We start from the raw sequence: 26,185 nt of genomic DNA, 5'->3' as shown, positions 1-26,185 counted from the left end.
TTGGGTCCCAGTCTTTTAGATGGATGTACTCATTCTACTTTGCAGTAGCTGCTGTACAAATATATCTATATTACTTATTACAGAAAAATCATTCAAAGACTAATTCTTGGAAAAGTCTGAAGGGAAGATTTTCAATCCAACTGATCACTTTTTCATCTTTTATTCAGGTTGCCAATATCATACATCATGTATCATTCATCTCATGTATTGATATCATTGTTGGGAATCCTTAATTCAGTGATAGCTACTGCAACAAACAATAATAATTTAATAAACAATTAATCACGAATTATCTTATAGGGTGACTGGAAGGTTTATTTAACTGGAATTAAATAGAAGCCATCTATCAGGCTTATTGGGTCCCAGTCCTTTAGATGGATGTACTTATTCTACTTTGCAGCTGCTATGTACAAATATATCTATATTACATATACAGATAAATCATTCCAAGAAAAAATCTTGGAAATGTCTGAAAGGAAGATGCACGATCCAACTGATCATTTTGTTATATTTTATTCAGGATTCCAATATCATACATAATGTATCCTTCATCTCATGTATTCATATCATTGTTGGGCATCCACTTGATTCAATGATAGCACTTGAAATATTCTGTAGTGATGATATCATTTTTATTCTTATTTTCTTAGTTAAAGCTTCCAACACAGTTTAAGAACCATTACTTATGTTGCCGGGGAGTCTGTCAAATCAATGATATTCTTTGAAACAGGCCGAGGTGTAGATAGTACTGATATAACTTGTCTCTGAGAAGCTACTGGAGATGAAAAGGTACATCTTACACTAATTTGTTTCTTGGTGGGAGGGGATTTGAAGGGTGATGTGAATGAGAACAATACTTCCTCAGACATTTTCAGAGGCGAGATATAACACACAGGGCTATATTCCTGGAGAGATGGAAACTCTATCATATTTGAGCTTGCAGTTCTACTTTTTATGCTACAATCATCAATATTATTTACTATCTTGTCAACTTCACTATCTTTGGTAACACTGTAATCAATTTTCAATTCATCAGACAAATTATACTCCAATGAATCTGAGGCAGCAAAAATTTTACGTTTTATGCTGAACTCGTCTAAAATATCTTTTAGCTTGCCAGAGTCGTTAATATTGGGTGGAGAATAATCAGCTCTGAAGTTAATGGACCAATTATTTTTAACAGTAGTTGATGCTTCCTTACTAAGATTGACTGGTAAAGAGGTATTTGGCATTACAGATGAATCTGATGCACCATTACTATCCTCACTGTTCTCACTGTCTGATATTTGAATTTGCCAATCACTGTTGGAAAAAAATCTGTTCAACCTATCTGATCCATCACTTTCGGCACCTGTCTGTACTGAACATAAAGATATTTTACTTGGGGAAGGAACTTTAACTTTAGCACTTAATTCATCTGAATTACATTTAAATTGTTTTAAAGAGCAGCCTCTTCTCCTGCATTTCTTAGCAGTATTCTGATCACATTCTCGCTTTTTCTGCTTTTTTATTTTAGTATGTTGTTTCATTAATGCTGGTCCCTTCTCAACCTCCATTTCCTTTTCGGGATCACTGGCATCACTTTTTCCAATGTAATGCTCTTCTTCCAGATCATCCTCACAATCTGACACCCAATCATCTGTATAACAGGGGAGTTCATCCACAGCACAGATCTGAATTTTCATATGAGAAGGCAGAATTGGGCAACCCTTTGTATTACTCACGTACTTCGTTGACAAGAAATTGATAGTAAGATTTAAGCTACAAAAAAAAAGATATAAAAATTAGAAAAGATAGAATATTAGTTCCTCTGTAGAGATTTAAGTTACACAAAACAAGATATAACAATCAGGAAAGATAGAATATTAGTTCCTCTGTAGGCACTATATTATTTATAGAAAGTCCTCCAACTAAATCAATATGTTTTCTTATAACCATTGCCATAAATTTTATTCCTACACTCCTTTTGTTGTTGGAAATTCTTGCAGTTCTTAAGTTGTTATCCAGAGGCTATACTAGATGCAATCTAACCTTCTCCATTCGGAAAGTGTGAGCATAGTGTAAGCAAGCCTTATTTTACCCGCAGTGCCACCCAACTTCATTCCTTTGGCTGCTTCCCTTACGGCCAGAGATTCTTTTGGATGCTGCCAAGCCCACTCAAACTGCACATAATAACGATTAATGAAGAAATTGCAATGGAAAACAAAAGATACTAATTGAAAGACTGGAGTAGTGAAATACTAAAAACATATAGAGTAATATAATTTATTTGCACAAACTTATCATCTCCAAACATAATCACAAGCATAGAATTCAAGTATAATTGTAGGAAATGGATGAATTGAATTTACATGCAACTATTGTACAATCTTCCTGAAAAAAATGAAACTATGGAAAATTTTCAATTTTCAATTTTCAATTTATCTTCTTTCAGCATAAAGATTAGAAATATATAGGACAAACTGAGCAAGTCCACATTTGTCCAAAATTACAATGCCGAGAACATTACTGTCTGGTAAAACAATGATCCGTAGGGTTAAAATTAACCCATACTAGCATGACATTGGATAGCTCAAAGAAGAACCACATACATAATTGCAAGTATCCAACTAAATTTTTATTAAGAAAGCGGAGAGGGAAAGTAGGCTTTTCTAAAGTTATTCAAGAACAGGTCTGATCTATAGATGTCCTATCTAATAAATGGAGTTTCCACATCTCATAATAAAATCCAATCTTCCTAGAGCAAGTCTATGTCATTAACTATCCTGTTCAAGTACAATTTTCAATAGCTTGCTTATTTTGTGTAGTCAGTAGCTTGTTAATCTACTATACATTAGTAAAATGGTATGCAATTCTAGATCATGTTTTTGGACCCATGGCAACTACCTTATTCTTATCAATTTATGAGTATGCGAGTTGGTGCAATTTTGTGCGAAAGTTGGCGAATAACCATATCCCAGCCTTCCATCCACAATTCATCATCTTGGTTAATATGCTAATATCTGCATGTGCAAAATCAACCGTGTCACTTACAGGCCTACAAATCTTAACCTCAAATTTAAATTTGAATTCTTACATAGGGTAGATGCTTCCATCCTTTACCAGCTATCACCAGCCAACTAAAACATGAATAATGCTATACTGCTTCTGAAGTTTTGAATCAAGCTTTTGCTGGTCCAATTTTTAGCTGTTGATTGATCAGCTGCATAAAAATCTATTTGGTTTCCCAAAGCCTTCTACTGCACATTTATGACATGGGGCCCAAGGTTCTTTGATGTGAAGCATAATGTTTTCTTCCTTGGGTCAATTAGTTCATCACTATCTAGTTTGGAAGTTGTCTTTGTTGGCCGATTGAAGTCCATTGAAAAATGTGCAGCTCACTCCATGCTCTGTACTTTAAATAGCTTCTTACAAGGATGGGAGATCAGATGCCTCAACTCATTCCCTAATAGGATCCGCAAGTCCTTCACTGTAAATGACTATTAGTCTCCTCTCTGTAATCCCTGAAACCATCACAAATAATCTTTGCTATTCTGATGTGTAAGCCTCCAATGAGCCATACTGTTTCAACTGTGACAACTCCCTAAAATACAACATGGGATCCTTATCGAATCTCTCAACGAACCTATCAATGAACTCATCATATGTAGTAAATGACCTGTAACCCGATGTGATAAGGTCATGGTACCACCACTCTGTGCACAATACCATCTGTGTGTAGATTGGCAAACTTTATTGCCTTGTGCTCAACCATTGACCTAAGAGCCAAGTAATTGTCCAGCTTCTGAACCCATGTTCTAGTTGTGCATGTGTCACTACCACAAAGTGAGCAAGTGTAACCTTGCTCAGGGCTTGTTGTAGGTCTCTTTGAAGTTTGAACTGCTGGACCTCTATGATATATACCCCTGATTTATTAAAAAAACTGATGTAGAAATTCGACAAATAATTGCTTGCCAATACAAGTACATGCTTGCAAAAACTGACCTGATTTGTTTCATTCATATATAGCAAATACATGCCTATGGAGAAGCAACATCAAAATCATCTAAAAGTGAAATATGTGCACCATTTGTGCTGCTGTTCACAAAATAAGTATGTTTTTCCATTCAACTTGGACATTACTACAATCATGAATCAAGTATGAACTTGGCAAATAAACTAAACATGAGTACCTTCAGAATAATGTGTCTTCTTGCTGCTTCAAGTCTGAAAAGTCTTCCAAATCACCACCAAATACTCCTCGAAAGGCTACCATAGATACTAAGATATGCTATGAATTTTCAGTCACAACTCAATCACTATTCAATATAATTGGTCCCTTTCTAATTCACAATAATGACGATAATCATCTCTTGATCCCCAACCTGATATGAGCTTTTCAAACCCTAAGTAGAAGCCCTAGAAGCCTCTGTACAAGATAATATGCAGTTTATATCCTTTCAGAAACTCCAACACTGTTCCTAGTGGGCACTACTTCCAAGGTGGGGCAAAATTTCCAGAAAATCAAATGCATACCAATAAATTCAAATAACATATGCAAAACTGTAACTTAGGTGCAAGAAATCTATAGGAATCATACCCACAAGCGAGAAATAATTGTTTCAGGAGACATGAGCCAAAAGGCAATTATATGTGTAGCTGGAATGGTATGGCCACCACTAGGAAACTGTCTCCAGTACTTCAGAAACTCAAATAGCACTCAGAAAAAGCATAAATCACACCAAAAACATGAAATCCAAATGAAAAAACTTCACTAATATTCATCTCCATCAAACCCTTATCACCATACATCAAGACAAAGAACCTGAAACTCAAATTGAAAGCGAAAACCAGCTGGAGTGACTATTGCACCACTAAAACCAGATCAAAAGTAGAGAGTTTTTGCCTTCAGCAATCTACAGAAGAAATCAGAATGCAAGAATGAGAAGCCAAACTTCAATTTGTAGAGTTGGAGGGAAAATTAGGCCAATTCAAATTTAAAATATTTACATTCCCTCAAAAAACTCTTGTAAATTCTTTCAAAGAACACCTTATGTCTCCCCCCTGCCTAAGTGTTCTCCTTTTCGAGACATACATTATAATATATTTATAACTTGAGTTATAATAAAGTTACTTTTCTCGACACTTAAGTGAGAAATATAAAACATTATTTCTGTCACCTTAAAAACTTCGCCAAGGCATTTGAATTAACAACAATTCACATAGAAGCAAAAAGAAAACCAAAACTAAGACCAAACACTTACTAAAAATAGCATATGCCAAAAATATAAATATCGTCGGCACACACTAAAGCAAGCTGTAATCTTGAGCTCTCCAGAGAACTTTGAGTTCCCTAACCAACTTTAAATAGCTTACATGGACTTGGGAATAGGCTAATTTGAAGCCAAACTAAATAGGTGTGAAAAGGGGACCATTAAAATCTTTAAATTGCATTTGGTTTGCCTAGGGATCCATCTCCCCATCAATCATTTTGGTGAGCCCGATTTGTCTTATTCTTGAATATACTTCTACTTTAGATACAATCATTTCTAAATTTTGTTGCTTATTTACTTGCACATTTGGTGGTTAACTAATTACATAATTATTTTCGATTAATTTTAAAAAAAGGTTTTGAAGAGACCCAAAACCCTTTGCAACAACACAATGTAGAGATATTCAACAAGATCCCCAAAATAAAACACTACCAAAGCACCTAAACTAGCAAGCAACCAAAACAACATCAGTATAGAGAAGAGATCCACAACCGTTGTGATTCAAGCGATCCTAGTGATTTCGTGATACCAACAACCTTGGGCAATTTTTCCTAACCTCATGAATTGGATCACTATTTTTTTCCCATGAATCACCAAAAATTGCCAATTTAGGCAATTTGACCAAAAATCACAAAAAATGGCCCAAATCAGCTCAAAAAATAGGCCACATGGCTGTTTAAACTAGAGCCCAGAAACTAAAGATGAAATACAATAATAAAGAAAACATTAGAGAGAAAATCAACACCAGAAGATATCCTGGGAAAACCCTTCTAGAATGAAGGGAAAAACCCAGCCACACAACAAACAATCATTTTATTGATAATAAAAGTTCAAGTGTACAATATCCTTTAGTAGCTGCGAATATATAACAATAGGAGAGAGACTTCACATTATAATAGAAGGTCTCTTGAGATTCCCATAACTCTTATAATTAATAATAACTCTTTGGATATTCATGCCTCAATGCATATGAATGACACATGTCATTAAACTTAAGTGTCCTTTTCAGCTGAACGTAACAATAACGGTAACAACATTCATATTTCCAAATATAAAGATCTCTTTCGCAACTACCATCTTCAACACTCCCTCTTAGCCAGAGAGATCTTTAGCTGAACAATCACACAAGACTGCAACCAAAATGTTAATGATAAAATCTCATTGCATATATAAGATTGATGAAAACCTATAACAATCAATCACATTCATGGAATCGCTAAATATGAAACCATGTAACAATTACTTTGACCCGGTCTAACTAAGAGAGAAATTATTGGGTTACTTGCATTACATCTTTTCATGCACATGCAACTCGCATTACATGTACTTACATCTTTTCATGCAATGCATTCTCTTAGACCTATAAACAGAAAAAACAAAAATAACAATCTTAAAGATTGTTTTTTAGTGACTTGAACTTGATGATGACATCGCACACTGTAGGAAGATCATCAATCTCCATTGTCTTTGATATGGCTTCAATCCTCACTACATTTGCATATGCTGATTGCACAACCTTGGAATTTGTCGCCATAGAGTCTAACAAGTACTTCGTAGAGGATTTATACAAGACAAACTTGTTCATCGTGTGAGAACCAAAATCTTCAAAATCCAAATCAGCATTGATCCTAAATGTATATTCTGAACTTGCCCTTTCAACTACAATGAGATTACCGCGTTCATCAAGAACCTCGCATCCCATTTGTTCCAAATCACAAGTGACACCTATTTCAACTACTTGACAATCTCCAAGGGCTGCTTGCAACTTTGTAATCAACTTCTTCAATGTTTCTTCTTTGTAGCCCATAAGTCCTTGAAATTTGAAGAACATTTTGCATGACGGAAGAATGTCACATGAGACCAAGGTATCTAGATCAAATTTTGCAATTTCAACCCAATCATTGAGGATTTCCTTCAAATCATCTACTTCTCGAGTGTCACATGAGACCAAGGCATCTAGATCAAATTTTGCAATTTCATCCCAATCATTGAGTATTTCCTTCAAATCATTTGCTTCTCGAGTCAAAGAAGAGATCAAATTTTACTTCATTTCATTCATCTCTTTGACATGCCTAAGAACTACAAATATTTATGTGATGGCTTGAACTCCTTAAAAGATGATTTCTCCTATCCAAGACTTAGCGGCTTCAATCAACTTTCCTTCCTTGGATATCTAAGACATAATAATAACACTTTGAGAAAATTGTTGCCAAATAACTTCATTTAGGCGAGAAACCTCCTATTTGAGTTGATTTTTCTTCTCCCATAATTTCTGATTGCTTTTCAATACATTAGCTAATGCATCTTGAGCATCTTGCAAACAACTCAAACGTGATTGTTTCCCAATTTCAACCTTAGTGAACTTATGATCAAAACGAGTAAGTTCTTCAACAAGTTTGTCCCAGTGGCTCAACAACTTCTACAAACTTAGTTTTATCCGAATCAACTAAGATCCTCGAAACAATCTTATCTTTCAAAGATTTGGATTTGGTTTTCTTGACAAGGAGATTATCCGGAGATATAGCCAGTTTTCTTCTCTTTGTTGTGATTCTGCTCAACCATATAGGCAAGCCAAAACTTTCATTTGTTGAAGCAGGTATAGTGGAGACCATTGGCATTGATCCTGATTGTATCTCCGTCGTGACTGAATAAGATTCAATCTACACAGTTGAATTCACTGGTGCATGATAACATGATTCCATCATAAAAAGCTCAAAACCCATCAAAGATGTATCAAGTTGGGAAACTTGACCATCTGTAAGAGTTGGAAAATCCTCAAACATGCTTCCCAAATGCTCACATTGTTCATTTGCCAGGATGAGAGGAGCAACAAAAGAAATAGGAAAAGCCATTGTATTGACTTCCGAAACTGGAATAGAAGGAGAGAAAACAATGGAGAATGAATCCACATCATTATCTGCTTCATCCAAAAAAGGTGCTTCATGCATCGATGGTGCATGAGTTTGTGCAGGCCTTGGGGAAGATATGATCATAACTTTCCCTTCTTCTTCCTCATCTTCTTTGTTTGATTCTATTTCCAATTCCTCTTCTGATTCTTGAACTAGTTCAGAGATTAGAGATGTCTTAGATCCCTTACCGCCCTTTAACTTGAATTTGAGGGAACTCTTCACATCAGAAGAGGAAGCAACATCTTTCCTTGTAATTTCCAACTGTGACTTCCTTCCAGGAGGGTCAAAGCTTCCACAATCCAAACCCAACTTAGCATAACTCTTTTTAGGCCTTTAATTTTCAGCCACTTGTTGGTGTTTGCCAAAATAGATTGAAATCTATCCAAGATAGATGTACCTTCTTTCTACTACCATTGAATGGAAAAAGGGCACCTTTTATCGAAACCAGCCTGATGAAATTCTAGATCAAGGATGTTGCCATCATCTTCAATTTGTAAATCTGAAGGGATCTCCAACATGTTAAGATTGATTATCTATTGCAAAGTCAATTTGCAGTAGTCCATCTTCATTATATCCAGCTCTGTTCTCGTATCAATCCAGACATCCTCGATGCGATGAACATGTGTGAAAGCACTTTTGATTTGAGAATTCATTTCTCAATAATCAAAGTCAAATATGGCTTTGAACTTCTTCAAGTTGATCAATTACAGCTTTGCTTCTATATTCTTTGCTTCGTGCGTAGAGTTGATCGAATAGTTACCAATTGCCAAGGGTTTGGCAAAAGTGATACCGAAACCAAGCCTATGCAAAGTATGCTGATCACACTGCACTTCCATGAGTTGTTTGGCTAACTCCATCAGGATGATCCTATAAGTAGCATACCTAGGTAAGGTATACGACTCTCCTTTAAAGTATCCAACTCTCAAGTATGTAAAAGTTGGAAATTGGATGAAGAAAAAACCGTATTAATTCACCTTTTCCCAGGCTTCATTTGATACCCTCTTGATGGACAACTATCTATTGAACAAGCACCAGAAATGCCCAGAGAAGCATCTTGGACTCTTTTGTAATGAAACTTACTATTGGCTAGAGTGATCTGGTCATAGTAATCCCAAACTAGAATCTGAAGACGATCTCCTTTAGTTGAGAGACCAAAGAAAGATCCCATGGCAATAGCAATGTAGACGAGGTAGGAGTTCATGTAAAAAGGTGTCGAAGTTCCTATGTTGAGCAACTGCTGGTAGAGTGCAGTGCTAATCAACTCTCCCCAAAAGATGTGTTTTTTGTTTTCCATGATTTGAAAGATGAATTTGTACATCCATAGTTCGAAATCAGTGGAATCTTTAAGACCGCAAACTCTACTGAGAAGAATGATAAGGTCTTTTTATTCTTGCTTGAAGTTAGACCTATGAACGGTCTTTGGCCATCTTGAGAAGTTTTTTCTTTTATTATCTAACTAGTATTAGTTAACATACTTCTGATAATCACCTTTCTTCTCATTCTATCTTTTCAAAGATGATTCTTTGGTCAAATCTGCACACTACATTTTGTGGTACCTTGAAGATTTGTTCAATAACCTCTGGATCAAAACTAATGATAACCTTGCCATCAACATCTTTGATTGTTTTCGATTTCAGGCTGAAATGTCTTGCACATCCAAGAATGAAATCAGGTTCCATGGCAGCCATAGGAAATGCAGATACCAAGTGAATGTGACTTCTTTTGATGCGCTTCATCTTGTGGCCAACAGGAGTTTCTACTCTCCACAGAAAATCAGCCATGTCTACATAATCAATCTTTGTGTCTAGTACGTTGTCAAAAATAGATGCAACTAATGATGGAGTTGCATGAGCCAACTCTTTATCAAATTGATATTTCATCTTGCCTTTGAATTTTGATGATGAGGGCATCTCTTGCGCTTGTGCTGCAACACAAAAATCCCAAAACAAAAACACATCATCAGACGGATTCACATACAACTTGATTCTCAATCAGCAACAAAGGTTCGTATATGGATTGGAAACTTATTAGATCCTATGAAATGATCTCAAAGAGAAATCATATACAATTGTAGTGAATGGAGATGAAAATGGAAATGGAATGTGGAATTAAGTGTTATGAAGGTGGAAAATGGAAGATGAAAAGAAACAAAAAGAAATGAATGTGTGAAGGTGGAATGTATGGGAATGCATGCAAATGAAGATTGTTGATTTTCAAACGTGACTTAGGATTTTCAAAACATTATTGCATGGAAAACAGATTACGTGTAAGTGCAACATGTAATAAGAGATGAAAAGTGATATGAGATGTGAATGCGGATGGAGAATGAGCTTTACACACAAGTGCAGATAACGGATGAGATGCAAAGCATAGAAAGACATGGAAAATAGAAAAACATGTATTTGCTCATGAAAGCGTGAGTGCATATGGAGAGATGGAAATGGAAAATGAAAGAGAGAAAATGAGCTTTATAGTCTCGTTAATGGAAAAGTGAAGTCAAAGTACATGAAAAAACATGCATATGACATTTTTGACTTTTCAAAAATTGACTTTAAGTCAAAAATGGGTTTTGTAGATACATTTACACAAAACTTTTTCATGCAATCGTGTCATGTGAGTGGATATGGAAAGTGAGATGAGTGAAAATGGAAGCGGAAAATGAGATTATATGCATATGCAGATAATGGATGAGATGCGAAACATGTAATCACATTTGTCGGATGAGATGCAAAGTGTTGTGACATGGAAGATGGAAATGAAATGTGATGATGCTTTCGCATGAAAAGGAGGATGGAGTGAAGTGAAACATGACCAAGTTCTTGACAAAGAACTTGCAACTTCTCCAAAATGAAGAAAAAACGGAAAGAAAGCACACAAAACACAAAAACTTCAAAAGAAAAATGTACCTTTGGCAAATGACTCAAACATGTCAACAAGCAAAGCACTTCAATATGCAATTTTGAATTTGGAGTTTGGGAAAAAACCAAAAACATGAAAATGAACCATTTCATCATTTATAAAGGAAAAATGCCCTTTTCATGGCATCAATTTCAACAAGTGGCAATCATTAAGCACAAATGTGCATAATCTCAGCAAGATAAGCACAAATTAAATAACAAAAAAGAAAATGTCCACTTACATGAAGATTAAGTGCCAAAAATGATGGAGGGAAATGCTCCAATATTGAAAACTTCTTCAAAAAACTTGGACTCTTTCAACCCTTGCAAGGAGAATCCATAGAAGGCAGCAAAAGAGGTGTTTTCAAAGGCAAATACCAAAAACGTGCCTTGAAATGGTTCACAATCCAAATGTTTTTGGTATGCACGTGCTTATGGGATGTTTTTCTCCAATTATGTGTATCTTAAAACATGGAATGAAATTGTTTTGGCTGTTAAAGACCAAAACATGTACCAGGATGCAATATCAAACACTTAAAATGCCAAATCAATTCCTCTTTGGACCAAAACGTGAGCCAAAAATGGAGTTTTTGAAGATTTTCCCAAAAATGTGCCCTTGGAAGGAGTTGAAAAACACATTTTTTAGCAAAATAAATCCATTTTCATTGTTTGAAAACCCATGGATAGGCAAAAACGACCCTATTAGAGAAGATTTCGTGAAAAAACCATGAAGGAAATCAACCACAATCTTCAAAAACGGGATCTTGAAGGCTCTTTGCATGTGTTTTCTTCACAAATGTGTTTCTCAAGAGCAAGAACATGAACTTTCATGCAAAATGCACCTTTCTAAGATCAATGCATATTTTAAAATCTCTCCATAGTGAAAAACGCACCTTTGAGGAGTGATAGCATGTTTTAAAAACTCATCATGGTGCAAAATGCACCTTTTCATGGTCATTGCATATTTTAAAACATGCTTTTAGCTTGAAAACTCACCTTTTGGAGGTGATTGCATATTTTAAGTGAAAACTCACATTTTTGATGCAATACCATATTTAAGTTATAAAACTCACCTTTTTGATGTCATTGCACATTTCAAGTGAGTTTATATGCAATGGCATCAAAAAGTTCCACATTTGATGACTTTAACATGCAAAGACATGGAAAAAGTCCAATTTTGATGGATTTATGTTTCTAAGTTGAATTTGATCTGTAATATTAGCATGTGAAAGGTCCACTTTTAATGGATTTATATTTCTAAGTTGAATTTGATATGCAATGGCATGTAAAAGGCCCACTTTTAATGGATTTTACATGTAATGACATATAAAAAGTCCACTTTTGATGACTTTAAGTGATTTAATAAACACATGTCAATTTAAATTCATTAAAATATTACTTAAGTGGGACATAAATTATATTTGCATGTCATATTAATAATATAACATATAAATATCATTTAAAAAGTAATATTTACTAGAGCATTTGATTTATATTCTAGTTGTAGGATTTGAGCAAATATGTAAATCAAATCCACGAAGCCCATGAATATCTGCATGCAAAAAACCTGTCACGGAGAAGAAAAAGACAAGAAGAGGCAAGGGTTTGATCTGAAAAACATGTAAACTGTATATTCAGAATTAGAAAAGATAATTATTACAAACAGATCAATCCTTATAAAAGGAGATCGAAACCCAAAAAGGGTAACCTAATAAGTTACAAAGGGTAACCTAAAGGTGAAAGCTATTTAATAATTATTATAAAAGAGAAAGCTAAAAAATGCATAAAGCGAAATCTTAAGAAGGAAGAAAATATAATTTAATAAATAAAATATGATTAGTCTTTTTCTCTAACGCCCCCCCCCTTAAGATGAGCAACAATGCAGCTACAAACAATGCTGAAAGCAAACTTGGGTCCCGGCAACAAGGCCTGATGAGGTACCCGATCACAACAAAATCTCTATGAAACAGAGAAATAGAGAAAACCCAGTGGGAAAAACTCTACTCCAAAAAGAAATAGCAGAAAAAAACTAGTGAAGGACTGCAGAAGCCTCCAACTAAAGGAATGTTCCAGAAAATAGGAACAAAGAGTGATCATGGAGAAAACCACTGAAGCATGAAGAAGCCACAAACTCTGTCAAAAAGAAACTGCTGATCTGTAGAACCTCCTCTGAAATAGAACAAAAAGAAAAGTGTCTATATGGTAGATGATCCATCTCACCGAAATGCATAGGTATCCAATCACTGCAATCGCTTAATACATAGGATCAAATATTGAATACATAGCTCACTCCAACGAACCAAGGAAGCATTAGCAACAACAGAAGAACCCCCCCTAATGGACACCAGGGTGAGGTGACAAGCAACTGAGAAAGTGGGCCAAAATGTCCTGCAAAACAAAAAGAACCAAGAACATCAATAGTGAGGAAGAGGTACAAACACCTATAAAGGCATGTGTCACCGACACATCTTGGGGCTAATGTCATGGAAGGGACACTCACTTGACAAAGGAAGAGGACCTAAATGGCAATCAACTATCCCCCCATGGCACTTTATAATATAGTGCGAGTACAATAAATCACAATGATGAAAGAGACCCCGAAAAGCAACGAGTGGCACTTTATCTCAGTGCGTCTACATAAAAATGCTTACAAATGATATCAACAATGATTAGAAAGGGAAAAACGTTGATACAATAGATAGTATAGCCCAAAAGAAGAGATCCCATGCCAAAAATATGATAGAAACAGCATGGAGCAGAATATGGAAGAAATTACATCATTTCTGAAAAGTAGACAAAACCAGCTTTCCAAAGAGATAACGTTTTCGAAAAACGGAGATGGGACGCTCAAGATATGCCCTCCGGAGTGAAAACTGAACATCTGGCTTTGACTGCCAAAACAGGCAACCAAACTGCATCAAAACCCAAAAACGCCTACACCAATGTCTCCATCTCAAAACCAACTTTCTAGCACATTTTTCGGATCGAAAAAATACATCCATATGCTCAAGTTATGGAGAAAAAACCAACAGGGCCCTTGGAAATGCACAAATTTTTTTTTTTAATAAAAAAATAATTTAAAAAATTTAAAACAAAAAACCCCACACCGTCGGCGAAGCGGCGGTTGGGCAATGGGTGGGTGGATCTTTGGGTGGCCACAAGGATGGGCAGGAAGCGGTGGCGGCGGTCCGCTAGGTAGTGGCAGTCGTTGGGAGCCGCTGCGATCAATGGGACTGCCGGCGATTACCGCCAACCGCTAGTGGTCTCGGTGACTGCTGGTGGTTTTCCAAACCATTGCGCACAAAAAAATTGTTTTAAAATTTTTCTTTTGATTTTTGCAAAAATTTCAGCCTCAGAGTGCGTGCAAAGGTCGTACGGCCTTGCCGGGCAAAAAAAATTCTGCCTCCTGGGTCAACATTGTCCAAAATGGACAAACTTTATATGGAAAGAGGGGTTTTGATGCCTTCTGAATCCATCCGTGAAGTCCATTTGGCCTCAAACTGTTCCAAAAATCGATGACCCCCCAATTTTCTCAAAAAATACCCGAAAAATACTAGATTTGATCCGCCAAACCCTTGTTCTCCCTTTTTCTCCAAATACCGAACAAGCTACAGCAGATTTGGCTCTGATACCATGTAGGATTTGAGTAACTATGCAAATCAAATCCACGAAGCCCAAGAATATCTGCATGCAAAAAACCTATCACGGTGAAGAAAAAGACAAGAAGAAGCAAAGTTTTGATTTGAAAAACATGCAAACTATATATTCAGAATTAGAAGAATAATTATTACAAAGAGATCAATCCCTATAAAAGGAGATCGAAATCCAAAAAGGGTAACCTAATAAGTTACAAAGGGTAACCTAAAGGTGAAAGCTATTTAATAATTATAAAAGGTATAAAATAATTAATAAATAGAGAAAGCTAAAAAATGCATAAAGCGAAATCCTAAAAAGGGAGAAAAGGTAATTTAATAAATAAAATAAAATTAGCCTTTTTCTCTAGCACTAGTCACTTAAGTGAGAAAACAAAAAGTAAACTCAACTTAAAAATATAACATAAAGTGCACTATAGTTACTTTAAGTGAAAATTTAAATGATAAAGTAACTTAAAAACATAACATAAAGTGAATTTAAGTTATATTTTACAAAAAATGAATGTCAAATTAAAAATATAACATGATATTTTTTATTCATGCTGTTGCATCAAAAATGTCCACTTTTTGGGCACTAAAATGACCATATCTCTTGACTAACAACTCTGATTATGCTCTAGGTTAGATCAAATCGAAGGGGAAACCGAAAGCCATGACTTGAGCAAAACCAAATGACTAAAAACCAACAGACGCACACTCACAAAGAAAGAAAAAGACGATAAAGGCCTAAAAAATCAAGCATAGGCTCAACAAACAAAAAAACGAAAAAGGCTTGACGAAAGCCTTCACTAAAAGAATTTGATATGTGAATTGGAGTTGATTGATCGATCAACATTAAACAATTGAATAACAAATTCAGCTAAGAGAGATGCGAAACTAGATTGAAAAAGTTTTGTACTGTTACCTACATTTTGCAGTGACAAAATGCAGGACAACATCATTTATTCACACAAGAATAGAAATATGCATAACTATTAGTTTTTTAGTGATCTCTGATAGATAAAACTACTACTATAGATATAGACAATAATGGATATCCTTACTTGTATAATCGCTGAACCAGAGATGCAGAGTTTGTTCTCCCAATGGTGATTGCTAAGTCTTTAACTTTCGTGGTGAGGGTTGCTGAAGATATAATGTCTTACAATGCAGATTGCTGAGGATACAGAGAGAATATGTAAATTGACTTCCAATGAATAATGCTGAGAGTTATCCTGCAAAGTGATAATGCAGATTGTTATGACTGTAATGCCGTAGATTGAGTATTTTTCCCACCGATCTGCACCTACATTTATATACATTTGTGAAAAATCATGCCCTGTAGAGTCATGACTAACCATCTGTTAGTTAAGGTAAACAATAACAATGTACTAGTTTGTGTGATTGGCGGTAAAAGACAAAGCCCCTCGATAATATACACATCGCAATGTTTGCCGATAATATGGAGTGTTATGATAATCATCCAAACGTGTATATATATATATATATATGATGAACAGATTTCACATAACATAATTTTATCATTACTTCTACTGATGCTATACATCAACACTCCCTCTTAGCAAGGGAGAAGTAATACACTTTTTAATAGATTTCAGAATATCTGAATACATTATCTAATCTTAACACTCTGAAATAGTGACTAGTCAAATAATTAAAATCACCATGCTATGAACACTAACATAACATATATTATGATCTCTAATCGTCCGAAACAATATCTAGAGTAATCATAATGGATTCGTTACCAATGATCTCTAATTGTCCGAAACAATATATAGAGTTTTTCCATGATAACAGGCCTATCATTTGCAAGATTGTCACCTTACAAACGATTACCTTCTCAATATATATGTCTATGAAAGATTATCAACTTTCATTACATATTTGATGCAACTAAACAACAATAGAAGCATAAACTCACATGAATTGAAAACTGAAGTTCAATATTCAATATTACAACTTAATCATACCAAGTTTTCCTCTGAAGTAATCCAACTTTACTTTAGCAAGAGGCTTAGTAAAGATATATGTTGTTTGCTCATTAGTACTGATGTACTCTAGTTGAATGACTCCTCGATCCACCATATCTCTAATGTAGTGGTAAGGAATTTCAAATGTTTGGAACAATTGTGGAAAACTGGATTAGCTGAAAGCTTGATGCAACTTAGATTATCACAATGAATCACAGTTGACTTCAAAAGTCTTTTGAACAAATATATTAACAACTTTCGTAGCCACACCACTTCTCTAGCACCAAAGGAAGAGGCAATGTATTCTACTTGGGTAGAACTTAATGCAACTGAAGACTGTTTTCTACTAAACCAAGAAACCATTCCAGATCCTAGACTGAAGCAACATCCAAAAGTACTCTTACGTTCAATAGGGCTGCCTGCCCAATCGAAATCAGAATATCCATGAAGGTTGATGTTTACTTAATAATATTTGATTCCCATACCAATAGTTACTTTTAGATACCTCAAAATGTATTTAGCTGAATGTAGATGTGTCTTCTTTGGTGCACACATAAACTGACTCAAGGTGTTTGTTGCACAACATATGTCCGGACAAGTGTTCACCAAATACATTAAAGATCCGATAATCTGCCTATAGTAAGTAGGATCTATTGATTCTGATTTGATCATATCATTCTTCAATTTGTATAGATTGACTTCCATAAGAGTAGAAGCTGGTTTACATTCTATTATTCCAAATTTTGTTAAAATATCAACTATATATTTTCCTTGATTTAGAAAAACATAGTTACGCTTTGCTAGACTTCTAATTCAAAGAAGTAGTGTAGACGACCTAAATCCTTCATATCAAACTCTGTTGTGAGTTCTTGTTTGCATTTCTTTATGAGATGTTCTTCACCTATTATCAATAAGTCATCAACATATAACACAAGAATAATCATATCATCAACATCTATTTTGAAGTATAAGTTATGATCAGCTTCATTTTTAGAATATCCTAACTTCATTAGATAGTTGTCTATCGTTTCATACCACGCTCTGGGAGCCTGTTTAAGACCATATAGTGCTTTCTTTAATTTACAAACGTGAGTTTTGCTGTCGTGAGTGCAGAACCTTTTGGTTGCTCGATATTAACTTCTTCAAATTTTCCATTTAGGAATGTTGTTTTGACATCCGTTTGATGAATTTTCCATCCTTTGGATGTTGCGATAGCCAAGATGGTTCTAACTGAAGTGTATCTAGCAACTGGTGCAAATGTTTCTTCATAATCGATGCCTTCTTTTTGTGAAAAATCTCGTGGTACAAATCTGGCTTTGTACTTTTCAATGCTGCCATCAATGCATGCTTAATTTTAAACAACCATTTAGAAGAAATGACTGATTTGTTTTTAGGCCTAAGTACAACATCCCATACATCATTTTTTAGTACAGAATTATATTCTTCAATCATTGCTTCTTTCCAAGGTTGACTTGATAGAGCTTCTTTAACATTTGAAGGTTCTACTTTTATAAGTTCAGTTAATAATGCAACATAACATGACTGATTTCTCCTTCTTTTACTTTCTCGAATCACTTCATTAGGTTCAACCTGATTTTCTTCTATTATTTTCCTAGCCCAAAGCGGCCTCTTCTATTGTTAATGTTTTCAGAATCTTTATGATTAGATGTAGTGGTAGATGTTAATGTATAGCATTAGTAGAAGTAATGATGCCCATCTGATACATATACAGATCTGCATTTTGGGTTCTCAGATAAATGGTTATTATTGCTTATATATATATATATATATATAGATTTATGTGTGTTTGGATTAATATACTTATAATACCATTATCAGCAAACAAACCATGTTCTATTGGCAGCCTCTATTTGTATCGGCATGTTATTGATGTGTGAGTTATTGAGAGCACTACTTATGTGTTATCCTTGGAGACTACTTTAACTAACGGTTGTTAGTCATGCTACCGTAGAGGCATGACTCTTCGTGGCCAAAGGCCACATAGAGTCATGACTCTACAGGGGTCATGACCCTTCACCTCTATACATATGGGAAGGCAGATCGCTTAGGAAAGACATCAATACACTGCATCTTAGAGGCCACGAAGAGTCATGCCTCTACAGGGGTCATGACCCTTCACCTCTATACATATGGGAAGGCAGATCGCTTAGGAAAGACATCAATACACTGCATCTTAGACCCAACGATCTGCAAATCAAACATTGCTAATATTTTCCAGTACATTTCTTTTGAAATCTAATCTACTGGAGCATTATAATATTCGGCATACAATCTATATTATCAGCAATATACAGAGGAGATACTCAACTTAAGCAATTCAAAGGTCACCATTATTTGAAGAACAACTCTGCACTACTGTAATACAAGTAAGAGTACCTATTGTTCTCATATTTATTGTAATTGTTTTATCTATCAGAGGTCCACAAACTTAACATGGTATCAGAGCCATTCTGATAAGAAAATCTATTACTTAGAATAAAATCTAAAATTTTAGATTTTAAAAAAAAAGGCTAAATTATATTATTAAAATGGTGAATCATGTGAGACTAGAAGATAGGCTTGAGGGTGCATCTAATTTGTCATCATGGAAAATTAGAGTAATGATAATATTAAGAGAAATGGAGTTAGAGGAATATATTGAATCAAACATATCCATGCCTGAAAATGAACCAGAGAAAGTAACATGGAAAAGACATAATAATAAAGCAATGAAAATCATAATAGATTCTATAAAAGATCATATTCTTCCATCCATATCCAATCTCAAGACTGCATTTGAGATGTTCACTATTCGAGATACATTTGAGATCAACAATACCAGTAGATTATTAACCCTAAAGCAAGATCTACTATATATAAAAATGAAAAATGGAGAATCTATAACTTCATATTTTTTAAAGATTTCTAAACTAAAAGATCAACTTGCAACAATGGAAAATCGAATTGATGACACAAACTTAGCATGATAGCACTAAGAGGTCTTCCTCTATCATGGAAAACATTTATTTGAGGTTTAAGCTCTCGACTCAAACTCCCTAAATTCGATTTATTAAAGAATGAATACACACAAGAAGAATCTAGATTAGTCTCAAGAGGACTAAGTACAAATCAAGAGGGAGAAATTCAAGCACTTCATGTGTGTTAGAAATGGAAAAAAAAATCTGTAAATAAACAATACCAGGAAAGAATCTAAGTGAGTAAATGCATGAAAAGATATTACCATAAAATAGGAGAGAGAAAGCTTCAAGCTCCAACACCATGAGACAAGATATTTGGAAAGGGGAAAGCAAAGAAAACCCCTTGTGATATTATGAATAAGGCATGAAAAGCCTGAGAAGAAAAAGAGAGAGAGCAAGAGAGCAAGAGAGCAATTGCTCATACAATAATTAAGAAGAGGAAGAAACCTCATTGTTGTTAAATGAGAGAGGAGGGTCATCTCTTAAATAGAGATGAGAGAGAGGAGTTAGAATGTAACTCCCATGTCTATGAATGCCACCATTCATAAGTGTGTGAGGCCAAGTGTGAGATTCCTCTTAAGGAGGAATAATCTAAAATTAGAAATTACAATATATATTTGTCCTCACATATTCCACTAGATGACAAAATAAGATGTAGTGGAAAAAGGACAAAAAAGAAATATATTAGGATACCTTGGCTTATATCCTAATATATTATAATAATAAATAAATGAGGTCTAACCTTGGTTTATAAATACACCAAGGAAAGATTACAACTTCTAACAATGTGAAATCAAACAAGAAATGAAAATTCAAATAGAACAAAAAGGAATCTAACAAATCGTACAAGCAACATGATTGGTCCAAAGTTAGATGTTTTAAATATGATAAAATTGGTCACTTCCATAATTTCTGCCCTGAAAAGAAGAAAATTCAAGCAGCCTTAGCAGAAATCAAAGGAGAGGGTGTAGAGAAAGAAGAAAGAGAAAACTATGTTTTTTACTTAGCCCTTTCAAGTGAATTAAACTCTAACCACAACACTTGGATCATAGATAGTGGAACATCTCGGCACATCACCGGTTTTAAAGACAAATTTGAAACCTTCTCTGAACAAGCCTCAGAAGAAGTTACCATTGGAGATAACTCTACTCATCCTATTAAAGGAATTGGTTCCTATTCAATTTACCTAAATTCAGGTATTACACTACAACTCAAAAATATTCTATATGTACCAAGAATTAAAAAAAACCTAGTCTTTCTAATCAAGGATTCAAAATCACATTCCAAGAGGACAAAGTTCTATCTTGGCCCAAGAACTCTAATATCAAAAAAGCCATTTCCATCAGATTTAGAGATGGAAGTCTTTATAAACTTTGTAATAATCAAAACTTAGCTCTTAGTCATGAAACTTCAAATTCCACCAAAATTTGGCATAGGAGGCTAGGTCACCTTCACTATCGTGCATTATCATCCATAGGAAAGATTGTAAAAGGTTTACCTAGTCTCAAAATTGATCATATAAGTATTTGCAAAGGATGTGCTTTAAGCATAATTACTAAACAATCATTTCCTAAAAGTGTTCAAAAATCTAAATCCATTCTTGAACTAATCCATACTGATCTTTGCAGTCCTATGTCTATACCTTCTCTTAATGGGTGCTTCTTCTATGTAATTTTTATTGATGATTACTCTAGAAGAACTTGAATCTATTTTTTGAAACAGAAAGAATCAGCTGAAGTTTTATCAAAATTCAAAGATTTCAAAGCCTTAGCTGAAAATCAGTCAGAACAGAAAATAAAAACTCTAAGGTCAAACAATGGAGGTGAATACATCTTTGATATTTTTAAGAATTTTTGCATTTTTGTTGGGATTAAGAGGGAGTTTTTTGTACCTTATAATCCTCAATAGAATGAAATTGCTGAACGTAAAAATAGAGCAATTGTTGAATCTGCCAGAGCAGTGATGCACAATCAAAACCTTCATACTTTTGGGTTGAAGCATCTAACACTACAGTCTACATTCAAAATAGATGTCTACACTCAGTATTAGAGAAAACCACTCCAGAAGAAGTATTCAGAGGCATTAAACCTGATCTAAGCCCTCTAAGAATATTTGGATGTTCAGTTTATATTCACATTCCTATAGAGAAAATAACAAAACTAGAACCTTCTGGGAGGAAGGGGATATTTATTGGATATAGTGAAACAACAAAAGGATACAGGGTCTTCGTTCCAGGTCAAAAAACAATTGAGATTAGCAGAGATGTGAAATTTGAACAAGATATTGCCTTTAATATTTCTAGAAACAGTGATGAATCCATTACTGAATCTATTCCCGAAGTAGATGAAAATCAATAAGCAGAAATTGAGAGGGAGAATGATATTGAACCATCTTCTTCCACTATGTCTAATCATGAAGATTCTGAAAATGTCAATAATAAAAAGAGGCCACTTTGGGCAAGTAAAATGATAGAAGAAAATCAGGTTGAACCTAATGAAGTGATTCAAGAGAGCAAAAGAACAAGAAATCAATCATGTTATGTTGCATTATTAACTGAACTTATAAAAACAAAACCTTCTAATGTTAAAGAGCACTTTCAAATTAGTCTTAGAAAGAAGTAATGATTGAAGAATATAACTCTAAAAAATGATGTATGGGATGTTGTACCAAGACCTAAGAACATATTAATTGTTTCTTCCAAATGGCTATTTAAAACTAAACATGCATCTGATGGCAGCATTGAAAAGTACAAAGCCAGGTTTGTAACTTGAGGTTTCTCACAAAAAGAAGGCATTGATTATGAAGAAGCATTTGCTCCAATTGCTAGATATACTTCAGTCAAAACAACGTTCCTTAATGGCAAGATTGAAGAAGTCTATATCGAGCAACTAGAAGGATTCAACACTCATGACAGCAAAACTAATGTTTGTAAATTAAAGAAAGCACTTTATGGTCTCAAACAGGCTCCTAGAGCATGGTATGAAAGGATAGACAACTATTTAATGAAGTTAGGATATTTCAAAAATGAAGTTGATCCCAACCTATACTTCAAAATAGATGGTGATGATATGATTATTCTTGTATTATATGTTGATGATTTCTTGATAACAGGTGAGGAACATCTCATAAAGAAATGCAAACAAGAACTCACAGCAGAGTTTGAAATGAAAGACTTACGTCTACTTCACTACTTCTTGGATTAGATGTCTGGAAATAGGATAACTACATTCTTTTGAATCAAGGAAAATATACAATTGACATTCTAACAAAATTTGGAATGATGTTATGTAAACCAGCGGCTACTCCTATGGAAGTAAACCTGCATAAGTTGAAGGATGATATGATCAAATCAGAACCTACAGATTCTACTTACTACAAGCAGATTATTGGATCTTTAATGTATTTGGTGAATACTTGTCCTGACATATGCTATGCTACTAACACCTTGAGTCAGTTTGTGTGCACCAAAGAAGATACATCTACATGCAGCTAAATACATTTTGAGATATCTAAAGGGTACTATTGTAATGGGAATCAGATATGATAAAGTTAACATTGAACTTCATGGATATTCTGATTCTGATTGGGCCGGCAATCATACTGAATGTAAGAGTACTTCTGGATATTGCTTCACTCTAGGATTTGGTATGGTTTCTTGGTCCAACAGAAAACAGACTTCAATTGCATTAAGTTCCACCAAAGCAGAATGCATTGCATCTTCTTTGGGTGCTAGAGAAGTGGTATGGCTACGGAAGTTGTTAGCAAATTTGTTCAAAAGACCTTCGAAGCCCATTGTGATTCATTGTGATAATCAAAGTTGCATCAAGCTTTCAACCAATCCGGTTTTTCACAATCGCTCCAAACATATTGAAATTCCTTACCACTACATTCAAGATATGGTGAATCGAGGAATCATTCAACTAGAGTACATCTGTACTAATGAGCAAATGGTTGATATCTTCACCAAGCCTCTTGCTAAAGTGAAGTTGAAATATTTCAAAGCAAAACTTGGCATGATTAATTTGTAATATTGAATATTGAACTTAAAAAATTTAATTCATGTGAGTTTATGCTTCTATTGTTGCATCATAAATGTAATGAAAGGTGATGATCTTTCATGGACATATTTATTCAGTAGGTAATTGTTTGTAAGGTGACGATCTTGCAAATGATAAGCCTGTTATCATGGACATCTCTAGATATTGCTTCAAGCAATTAAAGATCATAGATAACAAACCCAGTGTGTTATCATGGATATCTCTAGATATTGCTTCGGGCAATTAGAGATCATAGATAACAAACTCATTTGTGTTACCATGGACATCTGTAGATATTGTTTCGGACAATTAGAGATCATGGGTAAACAAATTTTATGTTATTACTGTAGACATCTCTAGATATTGTTTCGGACAATTAGAGATCATAGATAACATATTCATTATGATTACTCTAGATATTGTTTCAGACAATTAGAGATCATAATGTACGTTATGATAGTATTCATAACTTCGTAGTTTTTATATGACTAGTCATTGTTTCAGAGTGTTAAGATCAAACAATGTGATAAGATTTTCTACTCATTGGTGTATTAATTCTCCCTTGCTAAGAGGGAGTGTTAGTGTATAGCATTAGTAGAAGTAATGATGCCCATTTGATACATATATAGATTTGTGTTTTGGGTTCTCAGATAAATGGTTATTATTGTTTCTTTTATATATAAATATACTTATAATAACATTATCAGCAAAGAAACCATGTTCTATTTGCAGTCTCTATTTGTATCGGCATGTTATTGCTGTGTTATCCTTGGAGATTACTTTAACTAACGGTTGTTAGTCATGCCACCATAGAGGCATGACTCTTCATGGCCAAAGGCCACATAGAGTCATGACTCTATGGGGGTCATGACCCTTCGCCTCTATACATATGGGAAGGCAAATCGCTGAGGAAAGACATCAATACCAGAGTAACATGACTCGCGGCGAGTCACACGAGTCCACGAGTTATGACCACCCTCCTTAGTCATAATGACCTGTGACTCGCGAGCAGCAAGTCAGTTGGCGTGACTCGTGAGTCACGTGGTGACTCGCCTGACTCGGCTCAACTTGACTCGACTGCGGCAGGCAAAAAATCAGGTAGTTAAAATAATATTTTTTGCAAAGTTTTTTAATGTTTTTTTTTGTTCTTCATCACTCTTATAACCCTAAAAGTGCTCCCATAACACTCTATTGTGAGAAGAAGAAAGAGAGGGAGAGAGGTAGAAGAGAAATAGAGTTACTTGTTTTGCAACCAGTTGAAAGGAACAAGAGAAAAGCTTGCATTTGTGACATTGGAGCTTGCATTTAGATCATCAAGGAGTTTATAAGAGCTCTTCTCAACACTTCCCAAAGCATTTGAAAGAGGTAAGAGTTGATTTTTTAGATTTTGATGATTTTTTTCTCTATGTTTATGAGTTTTTTGCATGAATTTTTTTTGTTTGTTTATGAGTTTTTTTTGACGTTAGATCTTCATAAAATACAATGCTTAAATGGTAATATTTGGTCTAAAATGTCTTATTGCAGCAACCTTTACATTTTTCCTTACTCATAATGGCTCCTGGAGGTAAAAAAACCCAAGCTCTCTAAAGGCAATAAAAAAGATGAGTGTTGGAAGTTCACCATAGACTTTCCAGGTAGAACTAGAACTCAAACAAAATGCCTATTTTGCAAAACCATTAATAGTGGGGGGATAAATAGATTGAAATACCATATTGCTGGCATACATGGTCATGATACTGAGCCTTGTAGAATTGTAACTATTGAGGCTCAACGTTTTTGTTATGTAGCCTTGGAAAAATATGAAGAAAAAGAATTTAAAAAAAACAATTAGACGAGTTAGCTCAGATTGGTTCTAGTTCCCTTCCACGCTAATCTAGAAATGTTTCTAAGTCAGTAGGTTGTGTTGGAGAAGGTTCTTCCCTTCTCCCCATCGTCCTAGTGCTTCTGCTAGTCGTACTTCTACATCTATGCCTTGCACTACTAGTGGTGCTACTGCTACAGCTGCTGCCCCTTCTAGTAGTACTGGGCCTATTGGCTTTACCTTTCATCCTAGAGTCAGAAAATCTAGGTTGGACAATTTTTTTGTATTACGCACCACTTGAGAGCTTGGGCTGGAATAGGGAGGTAAATGAAGCTGGAATAAGAGCAATTTGCAAGTTTTGGTTTTTCTACAACATTCCATTTATAGCAGCCAGGTACTTCAACTTCATTTATATTTTATTGTTTTACGTTTTAAGTTTTAAAATTTAAATTCAATTTTATACTTTTAAGTTTTAACTTAATGTTGAAAATTTGAAATATGCTAATTAAAATGTTTTTATAAATGTAACAAGACTCCTTATTGGCAGGGGATGATTGATGCAGTTTCCATCTATGGTGCGGGGTTAAAAGCCCCCACTAAAGATGAGTTGAGTGGCCCCCTCTTACTAGATATAGTTGAGGAGATGAAACTTGAGTTGGAGGACCATAAAAAAATTTGAAGCCAA

General features: G+C 34.7%; 1 protein-coding gene across 7 annotated transcripts in view; it reads right to left on the bottom strand.

Moving 5' to 3' along the window:
- Window positions 1-128: 128 nt before the first annotated feature.
- LOC149575848 (uncharacterized) overlaps window positions 129-26,185 on the bottom strand; it is a 273,561-nt gene continuing 247,504 nt past the window's right edge. For all 7 annotated transcript variants that reach the window (XM_089815776.1, XM_089815777.1, XM_089815784.1 and 4 more), the window contains 2 exons: window positions 2,032-2,162; window positions 129-1,761 (listed from right to left, as the gene is read on the bottom strand). In XM_089815776.1, the coding sequence (XP_089671902.1) occupies window positions 684-1,761; window positions 2,032-2,162 (1,209 nt within the window). In that variant the 3' untranslated portion in view covers window positions 129-683. The remainder of the gene's footprint in view (window positions 1,762-2,031; window positions 2,163-26,185) is intronic.

The sequence above is a fragment of the Cupressus sempervirens genome, chromosome 1 (assembly GCF_028749045.1).
Source record: "Cupressus sempervirens isolate cs-2001-9-10 chromosome 1, ASM2874904v1, whole genome shotgun sequence".
NCBI lineage: Eukaryota > Viridiplantae > Streptophyta > Pinopsida > Cupressales > Cupressaceae > Cupressus > Cupressus sempervirens.
The sequence above is the reverse complement of the archived record's forward strand: the minus strand, read 5'-3'. Positions and strand labels throughout refer to the sequence as shown.